Here is a 20,427-nt window from a genome sequence, read left to right as displayed (position 1 = left end):
TGAGATTCAAAATTTCATTGTAATTTTATGCTCGAAATTTTTTGTGTTGGAGAAAGGTCTCAAGACATTCTGCTAAGGATTAGGGAACAAAGAATTAGGGAATAGCATTAAGGGTCAGAGGATTTATATGCTCTCTCATCCTAGTCTTTCTGCTTTACTTCATATAATGTGAAGAACGAATTGCCTTTCTGAATTTCTAAAAACTAATCAGAGTACTGAGATTATTGACGGAGCACTTGTACCACAGGTCAAGCCATTTCACTGCATCTCTCACAATACAGCCAGAGTTATTCATGATTCCCATAAATAACGAAAGCATGTGTTTCGATGAACTTTAATAAACACAACCCTTACAAATTTTTAAGTAAAATGACCAACCTAGATAACATATTGAAAAACAGAGATATTACTCTGCCAACAAAGGTCCATCTAGTCAAGGCTATGGTTTTTCCAATGGTCATGGATGGATGTGAGAGTTGGACGGTGAAGAAAGCTGAGTGCCAAAGAATTGATGCTTTTGAACTGTGGTGTTGGAGAAGTCTCTTGAGAGTCCCTTGGTCTGCAAGGAGATCCAACCAGTCCATTCTAAAGGAGATCAGCCCTGGGTGTTCTTTGGAAGGAATGATGCTAAAGCTGAAACTCCAGTACTTTGGCCTCCTCATGTGAAGAGTTGACTCATTGGAAAAGACCCTGATGCTGGGAGGGATTGGGAGCAGCAGGAGAAGGGGATGACAGAGGATGAGATGGCTGGATGGCATCACCGACTCGATGGACATGAGTTTGGGTGAACTCCGGGAGTTGATGATGGACAGGGAGGCCTGGCGTTCTTGGATTCATGGGGTCGCAAAGAGTTGGACACGACTGGGCAATTGAACTGAACTGAACTGAAGAATTAAGAATTGAGGACAGTCGACCAGATTTCAACTTTGATTCACTTATGACTTTCCTTTAAGATAAGAGGAAGTATTTAAAGAATTTTCTTTAAAATTTTTCTATGACATCAATCAAAGAAGTCATGCTATAGTTTTTCAAGGGGTAATATAGTCATAGGTACCATATCTAGTATCATTATTTTAAAGGAAAACTTAAAACATATTCTTTGAGTAATGATTTTATAAAAGTTTTGCTTTTCTTATAGAAGACAATTACAAACTAATATTAATTTATTAAAATTAGATAATTTTACAACTAGTAAAATCATCCATGCCAGTGTGATTCATCTAGATTAATATTCAAATAATTTAATACATTTGTTATGAACAAATCTCATAGACTAATAGGATAAGCTTAATACATACTGCAGAGTTAGCAATTATTCAAATAATTTCATTAGATATTAAATGCCAGTAATGTGATTTTAAAGTCTAAGGTCAGTTTCACTTTAGCAGAAAAAATTAAGAAAAAGCTACAAAAGTAATTTTTCAGTTTTACATGAAAATGAAAGGTTAAATGACTTAAATACGAAGTTTATAAAAATCATATAATCTCTCAAAGAGCTAAGGAGGTTATTTTAATCAACTGCTTCCTGGAAAACTAATGGAATATTCTGGATGTAAATCATCTTAAATGCCCTGAAAAGCAATATGTTCGAATTTAGATATGAACTATCAATTTACCGGATGACATATAAAGATATTTTTGAAGCAAAAGACAGCATGAGATTTTATTCTTGATTCATTTTATGTTTGACTTGCTGTTATGAGTTATTTCTAAAAATCCAAACTTTGGAGAGACTGTTATGAGCCTGAGATTTCTGAAGGATGTTTGAGAAGTGTGCAGTGTCACATTATCAATTCAAAATTCTCATCAGCATGGTAATAAGCTAATAGAGTGACAAAGTTTTATATGGTGTATTCTTGCTTGTCAGTGAAGAAAAATCACTGTACTAGGTGAGGAAATTATATTCATGATGAACATAAACTACAGGAATAAAATATACTTTGTCAAAAAAAATTTTATTGATAACCAGAAACAATCATCACTAGCAATGATACTCCAAGTTTGTGTTTATTCATGTCTTTCTCTCTGAACTTAAAAATCAGTTCATGGACATGACTTCTCCACCTCATTAATTTTTACTATACCCTTATGAGATACATATTTATTAATGCTAAAGTACATTATTAACATTAACTAAGCTGAGCCATGTTTATAAATAAGTATTCATTTGGGGAGTACTTAATTTCTAGACTGTTAGACATGTAAGGTTTGGTTAAAAGGAAAAACAGCTGCTCAAATTCATTAGCAGCTCAAATCAAAATTAAAAAATAAAAGATTTATAAATGAATGAAGTGAAGAGCTTCATGATTAAATTCTAGTTATATTTTAAAAATTGGTTTGATTTTATATCAAGCTAATTAAATTTCCTATTGAGTTGATGCAGAGATGTTAAAATTCTACATAAAGCATCAAATGAGAAATTTCTATGAGAATTAAATGTCAAAAAAAATCATTTCTTCTCTTAAGGAACTTGGGGGAAATTAGAATCCTTTAAATGTTTCTATTTTTCCTTTTTCTCTGACTACTGGAAGTCCCAAGGAAATATTTACGTCATGACCACAATAATTATAAGACCTATGGTTTATACTATCTTGACCTCTTGTGATGAAATGTATTTTTTTCTGTATTTACTAATTTACATATTTACCTTTTATGGTGCATGATTTCATATAACAAGTCAAATAAATCACATTTGGGTTGAGGTTGAGATTACTATATTAGCAAAATAAAGTAATTGCTGTGTTAATATGTACTTGTTGATTCATGAGTGACAAGTGAATAGGAACAAAACTGAAAAGAAACTAAATTTGTTTTACAATTAATTTTTCCACATATAGATATACTTTTTAATCATTGCTACATTGATAGTAAAAGTGTCAATACCCATTTCATTATTATCAGCCCTCCAAAAGCCAAGACCTATGAAGATATTTCAGCTTTTGATAACACCCACACTCATCTTTGTCCTATCTCAAGATTATTTAGAAAATGTAGCTTTCAAGGTCCTAACTATAGACTGTCTAATAAATTTTTAAAATTTAGAGAAAAAGGCATATTAAAAGAGAAAATATAAGAAAAAATTACATAACATAATTACTATAAATCCTCAAATTCTAGATCTAGAAGGAGACTGAATTTTCCCTAAATTCTCGAATTTCCATAAGGAAAATCAAACAAGAGACATTATCTAATTTAAACAATGAGAATAAATGCAGGATGATTATATACTTATTTCTATGTTGATATTTATTTTTGTTAAACACATTGGTATTGGTATATTGATTATGAAATGATTTTGATGAAGGAAACATATAAAGATTTTTTAGAGACTATAATATAATTATATTTTCAGAGGTGAATTTAAAATCAAAATTAGTGTGTCATAAAGCAAATACAATACATATTTATATTAGGAAAAGACTGAGAATTATCAGAGTTAATTGAGAGGTTGCAGCTGTAAAACGCATTTACATTTAACACTGTAATGAAACATATGTTGGTTATGAGAATGAAATAAATTGACATATTTTAAAACATTTAGAACATTGTCTGCCACAGAAATAAGCATCCATTAAATATAACTATTTATATAAACTTGCGAACTTAAAAAAGGTTTTGGTTTTATAAGTCTTTCTTTACTAAACTGATTTGGTGATAATATCACCCTCCTCAGCATCAGAACTTATAAGATCAATTTTATACACACCTCTAACATCTAGATTTTAGTCTCTATAAATAACATGTATTACGGTCAATGTAAAGTAACTGAATATATACTTGAGGAGTAGTCACAAGATCAAGATGTTATTGGAGGAAAGCTAAAATATTTTTAAATATATTTCTGGTTAATAAGAGGAAAAGAAGCTAATATTAATTAAAGGACTTCCATTAGTCAAAATGTGACAACGGATATATATATGTATATATATATACATATATATATATATATATGAATAAGCTAACTCTGAAAATCTTATTTAGTATGATGTATATGTGTATATTTTATTTAATATGATGTATATGAGTAGGGAGCACCTGGGTGGCTCAGACAATAAAGGGTCTTTCTACAATGTGGGAGACCTGGGTTTGATCCCTGTGTTGGGAAGATCCCCTGGAGAAGGAAATGGCTACCCACTCCAGTATTCTTGCCTGGAGAAACTCATGGACACAGGAGCCTGACAGGTTACAGTCCATGGTGTTGTAAAGAATCAGACATGATTGAGCAACTTCACTTCAACTTCACTTTCATATGTGTATATAATGCATATAATTTTCATGTAAAAGGAAGATAATTCTAATAGGATATGATTAATGGGATTTTAACATATGAATAGTTAAGCACATATTTAATCATATTAATTTATATAATATAGATTTGGACATTTTTCTATGAATATAATTAGGGGAGACACATTTAATGTTTATTTAACATTGTCCAATTAAATCTTACAATCACGTTATTTTAGTCAGTCAGTTCAGTCATTCAGTCATGTCCAGCTCTTGGTGACCCCATGGACTGCAGCAAACCATGCTTCCCTGGTCATAGTTTTCTTTCATGAAGCAAGCGTCTTTTAATTTCATGGCTGCAGCCACCATCTGCATTGATTTTGGGGCCCCAAAAATAAAGTCTGTCACTGTTTCCATTGTTTCCCCCATCAACTTGAATGAAGTGATGGGACCAGATGCCATGATCATCATTTTTTGAATGTTGAATATTAGGCCAGCTTTTCATTCTCTTCTTTTACTTTCATCAAGAGGCTCTTTATTTCTTCTTCACTTTCTGCCATAAGGGTGGTGTCTTTTGCATATCTGAGGCTATTGATATTTCTCCTGGTTATCTTGACTCCAGCTTGTGCTTCATCTAATGTGGCATTTCATATGATATGCTCTGCATAGAAGTTAAAAAAGCAGGGTGACAATACACAGCCTTGACATACTCCCTTCTCAATTTTTACCACTCTGCTGTTCCATGTCCAGTTCTAACTTCTGTTTCTTAACCTGCATACAGATTTCTCAAGAGGCAGGTTAGGTGGTCTGATATTCCCATGTCTTTAAGAATTTTTCACCATTTATTATGATCCACACAGTCAAAGACTTTGGCATAGTCAATAAAGCAGAAGTAGATTTTTTTTTTCTGGAATTCTCTTGCTTTTCCAATGATCCAACAGATGTTGGCAATCTGATCTCTGATTCCTCTACTTTTTCTAAACCCTGCTTGAACATCTGGAAGTTCTCTGTTCACATACCGTTGAAATCAAGTTTGCAGGATTTTGAGCATTACTTTGCTAGCTTGTGAGATGAATACAATTGCACGGTACTTTGAACATTCTTTGGCATTGCCTTTCTTTGGGATTGGAATGAAAACTGACCTTTCCCAATCCTGTGGCCACACCTGATTTTTCCAAAATTGCTAGCATATTGCATGCAGCACTTTCACAGCATCATCGTTTAGGATTTGAAATAGTTAAGCTGGAATTCCATCACCTTCTCTAGCTATTCATAGTAATGCTTCCTAAGGCCCACTTGACTTCGTACTCCAGGATGTCTAGCTCTAGGTGAGTGACCACATCATCATGGTTATATGGGTCATGAAGATATTTTCTGTATCTTAATATTTTCTGCTTCTGTTAGGTCCATACCATTTCTGTCATTTATTGTGCCCATCTTTGCATGAAATGTTCCTTTGGTATCTCTAATTTTCTTGAAGAGATCTCTAGTCTTTCCCATTCTATTGTTTTTCCTCTATTTCTTTGCATTGTTCACTTAGGAAGGCTTTCTTATCTCTCCTTTCTAGTCTTTGGAACTCTGCATTCAAATGAGTATCTTTCCTTTTCTCCTTTGCCTTTCACATCTCTTCTATTCTCAGCTATTTGTAAGGCCTCCTCAGACAACCATTTTGCCTTTTTATTTATCTTGGGGATGGTTTTGATCATCACCTCCTGTACAATGTCATGAACTTCCATCCATAGTTCTTCAGGCACTCTATCAGATTTAATCCATTGAATCTATCTGTCACTTCCACTGTATAATTGTAAGGGATTTGATTTGGGTTATACCTAAATGGTATAGTGGTTTTTCCTATTTTCTTCAATTTATGTCAGAATTTTGCAACATGGAGTTGATGATCTGAGCCACAGTCAGCTCCTGGTCTTGTTTTTGCTGACTGTATAGAGCTTATCCACCTTCAACTGTAAAGAATATAATCAATCTGGTTTCAATAATGACAACCTGGTGATGTCCATGTGTAGAGTCTTCTCTTGTTTTGTTGGTAGAGGATGTTTGGTATGACCAGTGAATTTTCTTGGCAAAACTCCATTGGCCTTTGCCCTGCTTCATTTTGTACTCTGAGGCCAAATTTCCTGTTACTCCAAGTATCTTGACTTCCTACTTTTGCCTTCCAGTCTTCTATGATGAAAATGACATCTTTTTTTTGGTGTTTGTTATTTTATTCATGTATATCATATTTCAAAAGGTGAAAACATATGCAAAAGCTGTTATTTAAAGTATTATTTATATAACAAAATAATGTTTAAATTATAAAAGAGGCCAAGAGTCAACAGTCTCACTTTGAAAGGAGCAACCAAAATTCGTTTGGTTGATAACACAGAAACTACCCTGGATTGGGTAATATGATTCTCCATTCTATTTGATTTTAGAACATCACAATTGTACTACACAATGTAGAAAACCATAGTTGATAAAATAATTGTGTAGTACATAATTATATTAGGGTATAAAGATTAAGGCTTTTATACCTTAAATTTATACCAGTTACAATTAAATCATTGTAAACTGAGTTTGTATGTTTGTAATCATTTTGATAATTTGTAATTTTGTCTTATTATGTGACATTTAAAACATCTAACAGATTTGTGTTAGATTTAAATATGTAATTTAATTTAATGGTTTTAATAATTATCTAAACTTCATAATATATTAGTTTTAAAATATTAGTTATATAATAATACATATTTCAATTTTTTCATAAATAGTAAATGATGATATCAAGAATTAATATCAGCTCCAAAATGTGTACAAAGTAATCAGAGTTCCTCTAGTTACTAAAGTTCTTAAGCCCTAAAGGACATTAAGCATTCTATCAACAACAGAAGGTGAACTCATCTCTCTCTATGAGGCTGGTCATAGAAAATCATGATGCAAAGGGAATTTGACACCAATTTTTTAATCGTGGAAATGGCAAACCACTCCAGCGTTCTTGCCTGGAGAATCCCAGGGACGGGGGGAGCCTGGTGGGCTGCCGTCTATGGGGTCACACAGAGTCAGACACGACTGAAGTGACTTAGCAGTAGCAGTTACATTTGTATACTCTTTCTTCTTTAAGAAGTCCCATTTTTCGTTCTCTGTGACATCCTACCTCATTTCCTCTCCTTAATCATAAAACTATTCTGACTATTAGAATCCCATCACACCCATGTTCATACCTAGGTATTGATTCAGTTCAGTCGCTCAGTCCTGTCTGACTCTTTGCTACCCCATGGACTGCAGCACGCCAGGCTGCCCTGTCCATCACCAACACCTGGAGCTTACTCAAACTCATGACCATTGAGTTGGTGATGCCTTCCAAACATCTCATTCGCTATTGTCCCCTTCTCCTCCTGACTTCAATCTTTCCCAGCATCAGGGTCTTTTCAAATGAGTCAGCTTTTTGCTTCAAGTGGCCAAAGTATTGGAGTTTCAGCTTCATCATCAGTCCTTTCAGTGAATACTCAGGACTGATTTCCTTTAGGATGGACTGGTTGGATCTCCTTGCAGTCCACAGGACTCTAAAGAGTCTTCTCCAACACCTCTGTTCAAAAGCATCACTTCTCTGGGGCTCAGCTTTTTTTAATAGTCCATTTCTCACATCCATACATGGCTACTGGTAGAACCATAGCTTTGATTAGACGAACCTTTGTCAGCAAAATAATGTCTCTGCTTTTTAATACTCTGTCTAGGTTGGTCATAGCTTTTCTTCCAAGGAGCAAGTGTCTTTTATTTCATGGCTCATTCACCATATGCAGTGATTTTGGAGCCCCCAGCAAAATAAAGTTTCTCACTGTTTCCATTGTTTCCTCATCTATTTGCCATGAAATATGGGACTGGATGCCATGATCTTAGGTTTTTGACTATTGAGTTTTAAGCTAGTATACTAGTACTCTGTATATATACCCAGGTATACTAGACACCCATGTATACTAGACACCAATGTATGCTGCTGCTGCTAAGTCATTTCAGTTGTGTCTGATTCTGTGAGACTCTGTAGACGGCAGCCCACCAGGCTCCCCCGTCCCTGGGATCCTCCACGCAAGAATACTGAGTTGCCATTTCCTTCTCCAATGCATGAAAGTGAAAAGTGAAAGTGAAGTCGCTCAGTCTTATTAGACTCTTAGCGACCCCACGGACTGCAGCCTACCAGGTTCCTCTGTCCATGGGATTTTCCAGGCAAGAGTACCAGAGTGGGTTGCCATTGCCTTCTCCAGACACCAATGTATACTAGACAGCAAATTGAATCTTTGTTCTATCTTCTTTATTACCTGTACTTACATTTTTCCCCAAAGATATCCTGGCCAAAAGATAGAACAAAGCCTAAAAGACTTTATTTTTATTCTATCAACAGAGACATAACAGAATCGAGATGGGGAGCAATTTTGAGCCAATATGTAAGTGACTGGCTGCTTCAACCAGGCATTTAAGGGTTCTTTTGGAGAAGGAAATGGCAACCCACTCCAGTGTTGCCATTGGAGATCCCAGGGACGGGGAAGCCTGGTGGGCTGCCGTCTATGGGGTTGCACAAGAGTCGGACATGACTGAAGTGACTTAGCAGCAGCAGCAGCAGCAGCAGCAGCATGCATATGTATAGCCTCCAAAACACAGCAGCAAGTCAGGTGGGACAGGGATAGTGAAAGGCAGAGTAACAAGACACTACCAATGATTACATATTTTACCCATATGTTTAAGTTATTAATAAAAATAAAGCAAATATTGTTGTAAATTAAGTTCAGGACAGCTTGATGCTGAGTAGGTAAGATAGGTAAGTGGGCAGGTAGAAGGTAGGTAGGTAGGTAGGCAGGTAGGCTGATTGAGAGAACGCTTTCCTTGCCTAGTCTTAAACTGTATATGCTGGTGCCAACTTATGCACTCTGCATGGGGTGGAGTATTTGATAGCAGTAGCTAGTTTGTTGTTTTTTTTTAAATATCTTAGGAAGGTACAGTCAAACAGACACCTAGAGTCTTCCAGCAAATAGATTTCTGGTCTGAATAATGTCGAAAACTGCATATTTTGCATCACTGCTGATTTAAGAGAAAAAGAGGCGACTGAGAATTGGTATACTTGTGTCAGACAATATAAACCAAAGAAAAAGTTATAAGCCACTGATATTATTACATGTTTCCTGGATTTGCTGTACCTGCCTTGAAAAGACTGCACTATTGAACACTGTTTCCCAATCTATTTGCCATGAAGTGATGGGAACGGATGCCATGTTAGTTTTCTGAATGTTGAGCTTCAAGTCAACTTTTTCACTCTCCTCTTTCACTTTCATCAAGAGGCTTAGTTCTTCTTCACTTTCTGCCATAAGGGTGGTGTCATCAGCATATCTGAGGTTATTGATATTTCTCCCGGCAAACTTGATTCTAGCTTGTGCTTCCTCCAGCCCAGTGTTTCTCATGATGTACTCTGCATATAAGTTAAATAAGCAGTGTGACAATATGCAGCCTTGACGTACTCCTTTTCCTATTTGCTTCATGGCAAATAGTTGGGGAAACAATGCAAACAGTGACAGACTTTTCTTGGACTCCATAATCATTGCAGATGTGACTGCAGCCTTGAAATAAAGGACACTTGCTCCTTGCAAGTAAAGCTCTGAAAGCTTAGACAGCATATTAAAAAGCAGAGACATTACTTTCCTGACAAGCTTTCGTCTGGTCAAAGCTATGATTTTTCCAGTGGTCATATATGGATTTGAAAATTGGACCATAAAAAAACTTGAGCACAGAAGAATTGATGCTTTTGAGCTGTGTCGTTGGAGAAGACTCTTGAGAGTCCCTTAGACTGCAAGGAGATCCAACCAGTCCATCCTAAAAAATCAGTCCTGAATATTCATTGGAAGGACTGATCCTGAAGCTGAAACTCCAACACTCTGGCCACGTAATGCAAAGAGCTGACTCATTTGAAAAGACCCTGATGCTGGGAAAGATTGAAGGCAGGAGAAGAAGGGGATGACAGAGGATAAGATGGTTGGATGCATCACCGACTCAATGGATATGAGCTTGAGCAAGCACCGGGTGTTGGTGATGGACAGATAGGCCTAGTGTGGTGCAGTCCATGGAGTCACAAAGAGTATGACATGACTGAGCAACTGAACAAGAAAAAGAATATTTTTAAATCTATATATTGAGAAATATTAGATTTCTGTGATGCACTGTGTAATATTTTAAAAAAACAAAAGGAGTATAGTTAGTCTACTATCTTGGTATATTTGGTGTATGTAAAGTAGCAGTCTGAACTCTTTAGCCAATTCTACTTTAAAAGATAATGTTTTTATTTTTCTAGTACCTAGCTCGATTTTCTCCAAACTGGATCCATTATCATTTTTTTCCTTCCCTCTGCTCCTTCACATTTCTTTAACAGGGTGTCTGGGTTCTGGGTTAATTAGACATAATATGTGAAGAAGATTACAAAGAGAAAAATCAATTATTTCATTCTTCAGGGTGCAGTTCTAACTTAAAAATCATTTTGTGATAAATTACATAGCCATTATAGTTACATTTAAATTATTAACACAAAGATCCCTGGCCCTCCTATCTATTTCTCAGTGATTATAATCCTTAAGAATTTAAATTCAATTAGGATTACTCACTAAAAAATGTTACAAAAGTTTTTTTCACCCAATAATCTATCCTCAAGTTTGTGTAAGACTCATAATAAGTAAATAATTTCAAGAGTTTCAAGAAATCTATGCATTTAGTTAATTAGATATATGATATATTTTAGAAAATCTATATAGTATACATATATGAATGAATACATGAGGTATCTTTTTCTGATTAAAAAAGAAACTGGGACACTTGGCAGGGAAGTTATAGTCAGAATCTGAAATAGCATTTCAGAGGTTTTTTGACTAGAAGGAAAAATTTTAGAATATTCTATCTTATGTCCAGAAGAATCTATAGCCAACAGTGACTATAATAGGCAGTAGAAGAATAATATCATGTAAATAAATATTTTAAAAGCAGATAAAACTAATTAAAAACCTATTTCTTACTAGATTTTAAAAGATATTTGAATTCTAAGACTTAATCTGCTTTTATGAACTTAATTTTTAGCCTCCCAAACTACTATTTTTGTGAAGAGGGCACATATTTCAGGGAATTTGAAAATATGTCAGGAAGAAGCACATTGTTTGCATAGTTCTAAGCATGACTAATATATACTATTATTTTAAAATTTGAAGTCATAAGCTCTTGCCTAAATAAACTTCAAAGCTGTATATATTTACACACACACTATACATGTTTATGTGGAAAGAGCAATATTTTACTCACAGGCAAACTGAAGTATGACTTCTCTACTAAGAATAGTTCCAAATGTGTTGGCTGCCAAACACTGATAATGACCAGAATCCTTTGCTTCACTTGGATTGCTTATAATAAAGGCCCCGTCTATTAAACTGTAGCGATAATCACTTTCCAAATCTATTTCCGTTCCATTTCGAAGCCATCTTAGGGGAAAAAAACAGAAGACAAACATGTAAAAATTACTTGAGACATAATACTCCCTGAATGTATCAGAATCTCACTGAAAGGAATTTTTAACAAAAGAAAAATGATTAATAGTGAATTTCTACCTGTAATTGGGAACTGGGTTGCCACGAGCTTCACAATTCAGTGCTACTTTCTTTTCATCAGAATCAGTCGGGAAAATTATATCATCTGGTTCTTGCACAAACACTGGTCCATAATCCACACTTTCTGTAAGGACCAAAAAGACACATTTTAAAATTTCCTGAGATAGCAAGACATTGTTTTCTCCACTATGTCCCTACTCAAAATTCTTGCTCTTTCCTCTTGCTGAACAGGCTTATTATCAAAGAAAGGTATAGCTGGCAAATTATATTGTTTTAGTAAATTGCAGAGACCTAAATAGATGCTTTTCTCTACTTGACCAAGACAGCTTTTAAAAAATATGATACATGAAATGAAAAAAACATACATCTCAAGCATAGGTGTTGTACATTTTAAAATATATCTTTAAATTCACCAAAAGCAGAGCTAAGGAGACAGTAAATAAAAATATTAGTTTTTAAAAAACTGAAATTGTAGAAATCTTAGAATGTTGAAAATAATATATGATAAAGCTATGAACTAATACTTTGCTACTACTTGGGTACTATAGATACGAAAATGTTGGTCCTTGTGCATTTTTCACATATTCCTTTCTTCACTTATTCAATCAAGCACTGCCGCTGCTGCTAAGTCGATTCAGTCGTGTCCGACTCTGTGCAACCCCATAGATGGCAGCCCACCAGGCTCCCTGGTCCCTGGGATTCTCCAGGCAAGAACACTGGAGTGGGTTGCCATTTCCTTCTCCAATGCATGAAAGTGAAAAGTGAAAGTGAAGTCGCTCAGTCATGTCCAACTCTTAGCGACCCCATGGACTGCAGCCCACCAGGCTCCTCTGTCCATGGGATTTTCCAGACAAGAGTATTGGAGTGGGGTGCCATTACCTTCTCTATAATCAAGCACTACTTAGTGCTTAATGATGCTTGACAGTAGGGGGAAATGATGCAATGCAAATATTCACATTCTCGAGGAATAAATGAGACACGTCCTCCAAAAAGTCAAATAATTGAATAAAGATAGCAAAACTGTATACAACTAAATGTTTACCTGTTAGTAAAGTAAATAAGGAAATCAGAAGAGAAGAGGCAAAAAAAGGAAGGGAGGGAAAAAGAGCTGTTTAAATGAATACTATGCACCAGACACTGGAGTCTATCTCATTAATTAGTTAGCACAGAGAAAATCTATGATAAAGGTAATTTTAAACTAATGAACATTTCATGGAAAAGTAGAAATAAAATAGGCCTCAAATGTCAACTTGAACTTAAGGAATTTTATAATAATTCTGCTGGAGAAATGATGAGTAATATGCTGGAGGGATTATAAATCATATATAGCCCTAATTGAGTAGAATGTACAGAGTTATATGCATACCTAGTCTCAATAGCATTCTGAAATGTGAAATCAGGAAAAAGCAAAACTCTTTATTTTTTCACTAATCATAATTTGATTACATGACAACCTTAGATTAATATTTTCAACACTGGCACAAAAGACGTTTGGGGATATTCTTTGTTGTGAAGGTTTTCTGTGCACTGTAAGATGATTACCATCGTTCCTGGCCTCTACCCTCCAGATTCCAGCAGCACACCTCCCCAAAATGGAATAATAAAAAATGTCTGCAGACCTCATTCGATGTTTCATGGAGTGAAAATAACCCTTGTTTAAAGCCACTGTATTAGAAAATATGAAGAGCAAAGATTTTAGGAAGAAGATTTTTCCAATGTCTGTGTTAAACAGGTGGGGTATTTACATCCTCTGTGGATAACCACAAGAAAATATCAGGAAACAATTCAAGAATGAATAGTCTCAAAAATAAAGACTTAGCAAATTATTACTGAAAAGATGTACACCTCCATATTTAGAATAATGAGTTTAGAGTAAATTGATTTGCTTTCTTGCAAAGTACTCTACAGCCAGTCTCTTTTGGACAAAAAGAAACATGGTATTCCAATCATCCCTCCGATACAAATTGAATATTCACAATGGCCAATACCAACAAGTATTTTCTTTGAGTTCTCCTGGAAAACATAACTGAGGTTTTTTCCCTAAGGTATTAACAAAAAAAATATATATGAGTGTAACTAAAATGTGTTATTCTATACCAAATTCTACTGCTGTTTTACTTTAAAAAAAAAGGAAAATAAATAAGATATTTGATAAATAAATAACTAGAGGAAATTATTGTCAAAATATCATACTGCATGTTATTGTATCATAATGATCTTCTTAAAATTTGGAAAAGTACATGAAACCTCAAAATTTCAATTAGTATTAAACTACATAATAAAATTATGAAAAGGAATCATTTCTTCTGGGCTTTACACATTAAAATATAATCTTTTAACTTGACATTATAAATATCTATGATATTTAAGAATAAATTTTAATAAATATATTTTATACTTTTATATACCTTTTAAAATTCTTGAACTTTAGAGTCAGACACTTGAATTCAAACTTTAAAACTATCTTGAGAGTATTTTGCCTATGTTCTCCTCTAGGAGATTTATAGTTTCTGGTCTTACGTTTAGATTTTTAACCCATTTTGAGTTTATTTTTGTGTGTGGTGTTAGAAAGTGATCTAGTTTCATTCTTTTACAAGTGGTTGACCAGTTTTCCCACCACCACTTGTTAAAGAGATTGTCTTTACTCCATTATATATTCTTGCCTCCTTTGTCAAAGATAAGGTGTCCATATGTGTGTGGATTTATCTCTGGGCTTTCTATTTTGTTCCATTGATCTATATTTCTGTCTTTGTGCCAGTACCATACTGTCTTGATGACTGTGGCTTTGTAGTAGAGCCTGAAGTCAGGCAAGTTGATTCCTCCAGTTCCATTCTTCTTTCTCAAGATTGCTTTGGCTATTCGAGGTTTTTTGTATTTCCATACAAATCTTGAAATTTTTTGTTCCTAGTTCTGTGAAAAATACCGCTAGTAGCTTGATAGGGATTGCATTGAACCTATAGATTGCTTTGGGTAGTATACTCATTTTCACTATATTGATTCTTCCAATCCATGAACATGGTATATTTCTCCATCTATTAGTGCCCTCTTTGATTTCTTTCATCAGTGTTTTATAGTTTTCTATCTATAGGTCTTTAGTTTCTTTAGGTAGATATATTCCTAAGTATTTTATTCTTTTCATTGCAATGGTGAATGGAATTGTTTCCTTAATTTCTTTTTCTACTTTCTCATTATTAGTGTATAGGAATGCAAGCTCCTAGAGGAGAACATAGGCAAACCACTCTCCGACATACATCACAGCAGGATCCTCTATGATCCACCTCCCAGAATTCTGGAAATAAAAGCAAAAATAAACAAATGGGATCTAATTAAAATTAAAAGCTTCTGCACAACAAAGGAGAATATAAGCAAGGTAAAAAGACAGCCTTCAGAATGGGAGAAAATAATAGCAAATGAAGCAACTGACAAACAACTAATCTCAAAAATATACAAGCAACTTATGCAGCTCAATTCCAGAAAAATAATTGTAAATGACCCAATCAAAAAATGGGCCAAAGAACTAAATAGATATTTCTCCAAAGAAGACATACAGATGGCTAACAAACACATGAAAAGATGCTCAACATCACTCATTATTAGAGAAATGCAAATCAAGACCACAATGAGGTACCACTTCACACCAATCAGAATGGCTGTGATCCAAAAGTCTGCAAGCAATAAATGCTGGAGAGGGTGTGGAGAAAAGGGAACCCTCTTTCACTGTTGGTGGGAATGCAAACTAGTACAGCCACTATGGAGAACAGTGTAGAGATTACTTAAAAAACTGGAAATAGAACTGCCTTATGACCCAGCAATCCCACTGCTGGGCTTACACACCAAGGAAACGAGAATAGAAAGAGACACATGTACCCCAGTGTTCATCGTAGCACTGTTTATAATAGCCAGGACATGGAAATAACCTAGAAGTCCATCAGCAGATGAATGGATAAGAGAGCAGTGGTACATATACACAATGGAGTATTACTCAGCCATTAAAAAGAATACATTTGAATCAGTTCTAATGAGATGAATGAAACTGGAGCCGATTATACAGAGTGAGGTAAGCCAGAAAGGAAAACACCAATATAGTATACTAACACATATATATGGAATTTAGAAAGATGGTAATGATGACTCTGTATGCAAGACAGCAAAAGAGACATAGATGTGTAGAGTGGACTTTGGGACTCTGAGGGAGAGGGAGAGGGTGGGATGATTTGGGAGAATGGCATTGAAACATGTATACTATCATGTAAGAAACAAATTGCCAGTCTATGTTTGTTGCAGGATACAGCATGCTTGGCACTGGTGCATGGGGATGATCCAAAGAGATGATATGGGGTGGGAGGTGGGAGGGGGGTTCATGATTGGGAACTCATGTACACCCGTGGCGTATTCATGTCAATGTATGACAAAACCAATACAGTATTGAAAAGTAAAATAAAGTAAAAATAAAAATTAAAAAATAAATAAAACCATCTTGAGTCAACTACTTTTATAATTTGCTGCTTAATTTACTAATTGTAGATAACAATGTTTCCTTTCAATATTATTATGGAGATCAATCAACATTTGTAAATACTTAGTATGTCACAGTTCAGTTCAGTTCAGTTCAGTCACTCAGTCATATCCAACTCTTTGCCACCCCATGAATCACAGCTCGCTAGGCCTCCCTGTCCATCACCAACTCCCAGAGTTCACTCAAATTCATGTCCATCGAGTCGGTGATGCCCTCCAGCCATCTCATCCTCTGCCATCCCCTTCTCCTCTTGCCCCCGATCCCTCCCAGCATCAGAGTCTTTTCCAATGAGTCAACTCTTCGCATGAGGTGGCCAAAGTATTGGAGTTTTAGCTTTAGCATCAGTCCTTCCAATGAACACTCAGGACTGATCTCCTTTAGGATGGACTGGTTGGATCTCCTTGCAGTCCAAGGGACTCTCAAGAGTCTTCTCCAACACAGTTCAAAAGCATCAATCCTTTGGTGCTCAGCTTTCTTCACAGTCCAACTCTCACATCCATACATGACCACTGGAAAAACTGTAGCCTTGACTAGACAGACTTTGGTGGCAAAGTAATGTCTCTGCTTTTCAATATGCTATCTAGGTTGGTCATAACTTTTCTTCCAAGGAGTAAGCATCTTTTAATTTCATGGCTACAAGTACTCAACAAATTGTAATTAATAAGAGTAATAACTAAAACTTACTTGTGTCATAATTACTATATGCCAGACATTATACTGAATAATTTATATGCAATATATCATGTAACACTCATAACAATGTGACTAGAACTAATTTCCACATTTTATTTTTTCATAGAGCAGTAATTTTTCACTTTCTTTGTAAGAGTAGTATCCTTTATTTTTAATTAACTTTTATTGAAGTATAGATGATTAACAATGCATTAAATTCAGTTTTAGAGCAAAGTTAATCAGTTTTATATATATTCACACTTTTTAAGATTCTTTCCCATATAGGACATTGAAGAGTATGGAGTAGAGTTCGTGTGCTATACAGTACGTTTTTATTAGTTATCAATTTAATTTTCCTATTTTATAGAAGACAAAACTGTGGCTGAAATCAATTAAGCATATTTGTATAGCAAATAAATTATAAATTTGGGACATAAATTCAAGGTTGTTGGAATACAGAACCTCATTATCACTATCACTATTGTTACTGCCACTATTACCATATTTATAGTAACTATTATTATTATATTTAAATAGCATTCACAAAGCACTCTTGTATATTACTATTTAGTTATCTGAGCTGAGTTTCATAATTATTTGTAATTCAAAGATGAAAACACTGAGCTTCTGAGAGAAGACTTCTTCAAAATTAGCACATAGTAAATGGTTGATTTAATTAATGTTCTATGGTTCCAAATCTTAGACTCTGAAAACTGTCAAAACAAGCCAAGAGAAATAAAGGTTTCCCAAACTGGAAAAAGCAGAACGCTAAGATTGCTAAATGACAGACTGAAAAGTTAAAGGATTAGTCTGAAAAACACATATTCTATTATGAGAGCCCATAGTCTGTTAGAAACATCTGTTCATTGTCACTTCTGAAAACATTTAATGACTCAGTGAGCCCTCTCTCTCCGTCTCTCTTTCTGCTGTTCCTCTTTCTCTTGTTTTTCTCTTAGAAATAAAGTTCATCGTAAAGCGTGGAAAAGCCTGTATCTATGGTGAGTTTCCCAGTCCCTAGCAAAAGGGTAATCAAAGATGATTCTATCTCTGAAGGGATTAGCTTTTAAAGTTCCATACCAACAAGGTATAATTACAAGTAAACTCAGACAAACTATTTTGAGGGCTTCCCTGGTGACTCAGTGGTAAAGAATCCTCCTGCAATGCATGAGTGGACAGCGGAATCTGGTGGGCTTTTCTCCACATCCTCTCCAACGTTTGTTTCCCGTAGATTTTTTGATGACAGTCATTCTGACAGGTGTGAGATGGTAGTTCCTTGGCTTTGATTTGAACTCCTCTAATATAATTAACAATTTAGAGATTTTTTTTTCATGTGCCTGTTAGCCATCTGAATGTCTTCTGTGGAAAAAATATCTATTCAGGTCTCTTTTTTATAGTTCAGAGTTTCGCTTGGTAAATGAAGGATAGTACACCCACAAGGAATTTTAGGGGGCTGACCCTGAAGGAGAGGCTTCAACCTGTCTTGACTCCCTCCTTTTACACTTTTTGTCTCCTCCCTCTGAGACTGCCCTATGCAGATTAGGGCTAGCACACATCATCAGTCAGAACAGGGGTGTGTTTTCTTCACCTGAGGTTCCCAGTCCAGGTCAGAGGATTTTCCCTTTGTTCCCTTTTCATGGGCTTTTCCCCTTTCTTTGTCTTTTTAGCTGCCACCAGTTTGGACTCCTTTTTCTATTATAATTACCTAACATTTTCCCCTTAAGGGATGGGAGGCCCAATTCATTGGGAATAGGGACATTGAGATCTCTCTGGCTACTTCTTGCTGAGCTGAGACATTGAGGAGCATGGGGTCTCCATCTCTTGCTAGTCTCAAGCCTCAGAGTCCCTATAGAGCTATCTGTCTAAGGGTGAGTGAGTTTCCTTGGCTAAGACAAACCAAGAGAGAAAGAACATAGCCCAGAGTTAACTCAAGAGTTATCCCAAGAAAGCTTATCCCCAGAAACTTAATTTTGGGGGTATTCATTAGAATGGTGCTTATTGATAGTTCTGAATAGGTATTGGAGAGCTCCCAGGAGGTCACAGGTGTATTGAGTGTCCTCTTCTCTTATCTTCCATGTGAACTGGAGTTCAGCCTTTGGGGACCCATCTTTCCAGACCTTAATTAAGACTTGAATCCCTGGGGCATATAGTGGTGGCCCTTCGGAATCTTTTGGGTCCTTGGTTAACATCTCACAAACATATTTTTTGTTGGAATTGCCCAATGACCATGGCATAAGACCATGGCATAAGACCAGAGGGTCTGAGTCTCTGGATCCTTGAAAAGGTCATTGACATTTAAAAAAAAAAAAAAAAGTTCTTCCATATAGTGTCTCAGAAGGGCTAAGATCAATCTGTTCCTTAGGGGCAACATGAGTGCAGAGGGAAGCTATTGGTAAAGCCTCCTTTAATCTGAGAAAGGTCTCCTGAATTATCTTCTTTGTCACTGATTTTAAGAATTGATTGGCTCTCTCTACTTTTCCTGAAGACTGAGACCTCCAGGCACAATGGAGGTAATGCCCAATGCCTTAGAGGGGCTTCCCCGGGGGCTCAAGAGTAGAGTGTCTGCCTGCCACGTGGGAGCTTTGACTCCCAGGTTGGGAAGATCCCCTGGAGAAGGAAACGGCAAGCCACTCCAGTGGAAAATTCCATAGACAGAGGAGCCTGCTAAGTTGCCATCCACGGAATTGCAAAGAGTCACACATGACTGAGCAACTTCACTTCACAATGCCTTGGAGAGCCCTTGCTGCTGCTGCTGCTGCTGCTGCTAAGTCACTTCAGTCGTGTCCAACTCTTAGCGACCCCGTGGACTGCAGCCTACCAGGCTCATCTGTCCATGGGATTTTCCAGGCAAGAGTACCAGAGTGGGTTGCCATTGCCTTCTCCCTAGAGAGCCCTTGGATGGTTTTAAAAGTAAGTGATGTTCCATTGTCTTTTTGTAGTGACCTAGGCAGGCCAAATCTTGGAATAATTTCATGGTGCTGCTTTTTCACCACCTCCTCAGGTGAAATCCATACTGTGAAGGTATCTATCATGACAATTAGGTATTTATATCCTTGAGAAACTGGCATCTGGGTAAAGTCCATCTACCGGCCCTTTCCTGGGTAGGTCCCATGACATTGGATTGGCTGGGCCAGCTGGGGTCTTTGAGTTCTTTGGGGGTTGTTTAATTGGCAAGTAAGACATAGGGAGACCACATTACTTATAGTCATTTAGAGGCTTGCTCCTCTGAAGGAACTTTCTAGTAATGTTTGGAGGGCCTTGTCCCATAGATGAGTGGTGGCATGTGAGGAGTTAACCAACTCTCATTGGAGGTTCTTCAGCAGAAAGAGGAGCCCCTCTTTTTGGAAACACCTCACAAGATCTTGTTGAAAGCCTTCACTCTTAGCTTTAAGATTC

General features: G+C 36.0%; 1 protein-coding gene across 1 annotated transcript in view; it reads right to left on the bottom strand.

Moving 5' to 3' along the window:
* The window catches only part of LOC108637685 (contactin-5-like), a 544,569-nt gene that overhangs the window by 198,144 nt on the left and 325,998 nt on the right, over positions 1-20,427 (bottom strand). The window contains exons 3-4 of the mRNA XM_018059879.1: positions 11,847-11,970; positions 11,545-11,720 (exon numbers count right to left, since the gene is read on the bottom strand). Of these exons, the coding sequence (XP_017915368.1) occupies positions 11,545-11,720; positions 11,847-11,970 (300 nt within the window). The remainder of the gene's footprint in view (positions 1-11,544; positions 11,721-11,846; positions 11,971-20,427) is intronic.

Source organism: Capra hircus, chromosome 15 (genome assembly GCF_001704415.2).
Source record: "Capra hircus breed San Clemente chromosome 15, ASM170441v1, whole genome shotgun sequence".
Lineage (NCBI taxonomy): Eukaryota > Metazoa > Chordata > Mammalia > Artiodactyla > Bovidae > Capra > Capra hircus.
This window is presented reverse-complemented; position numbering and strand designations above follow the sequence as displayed.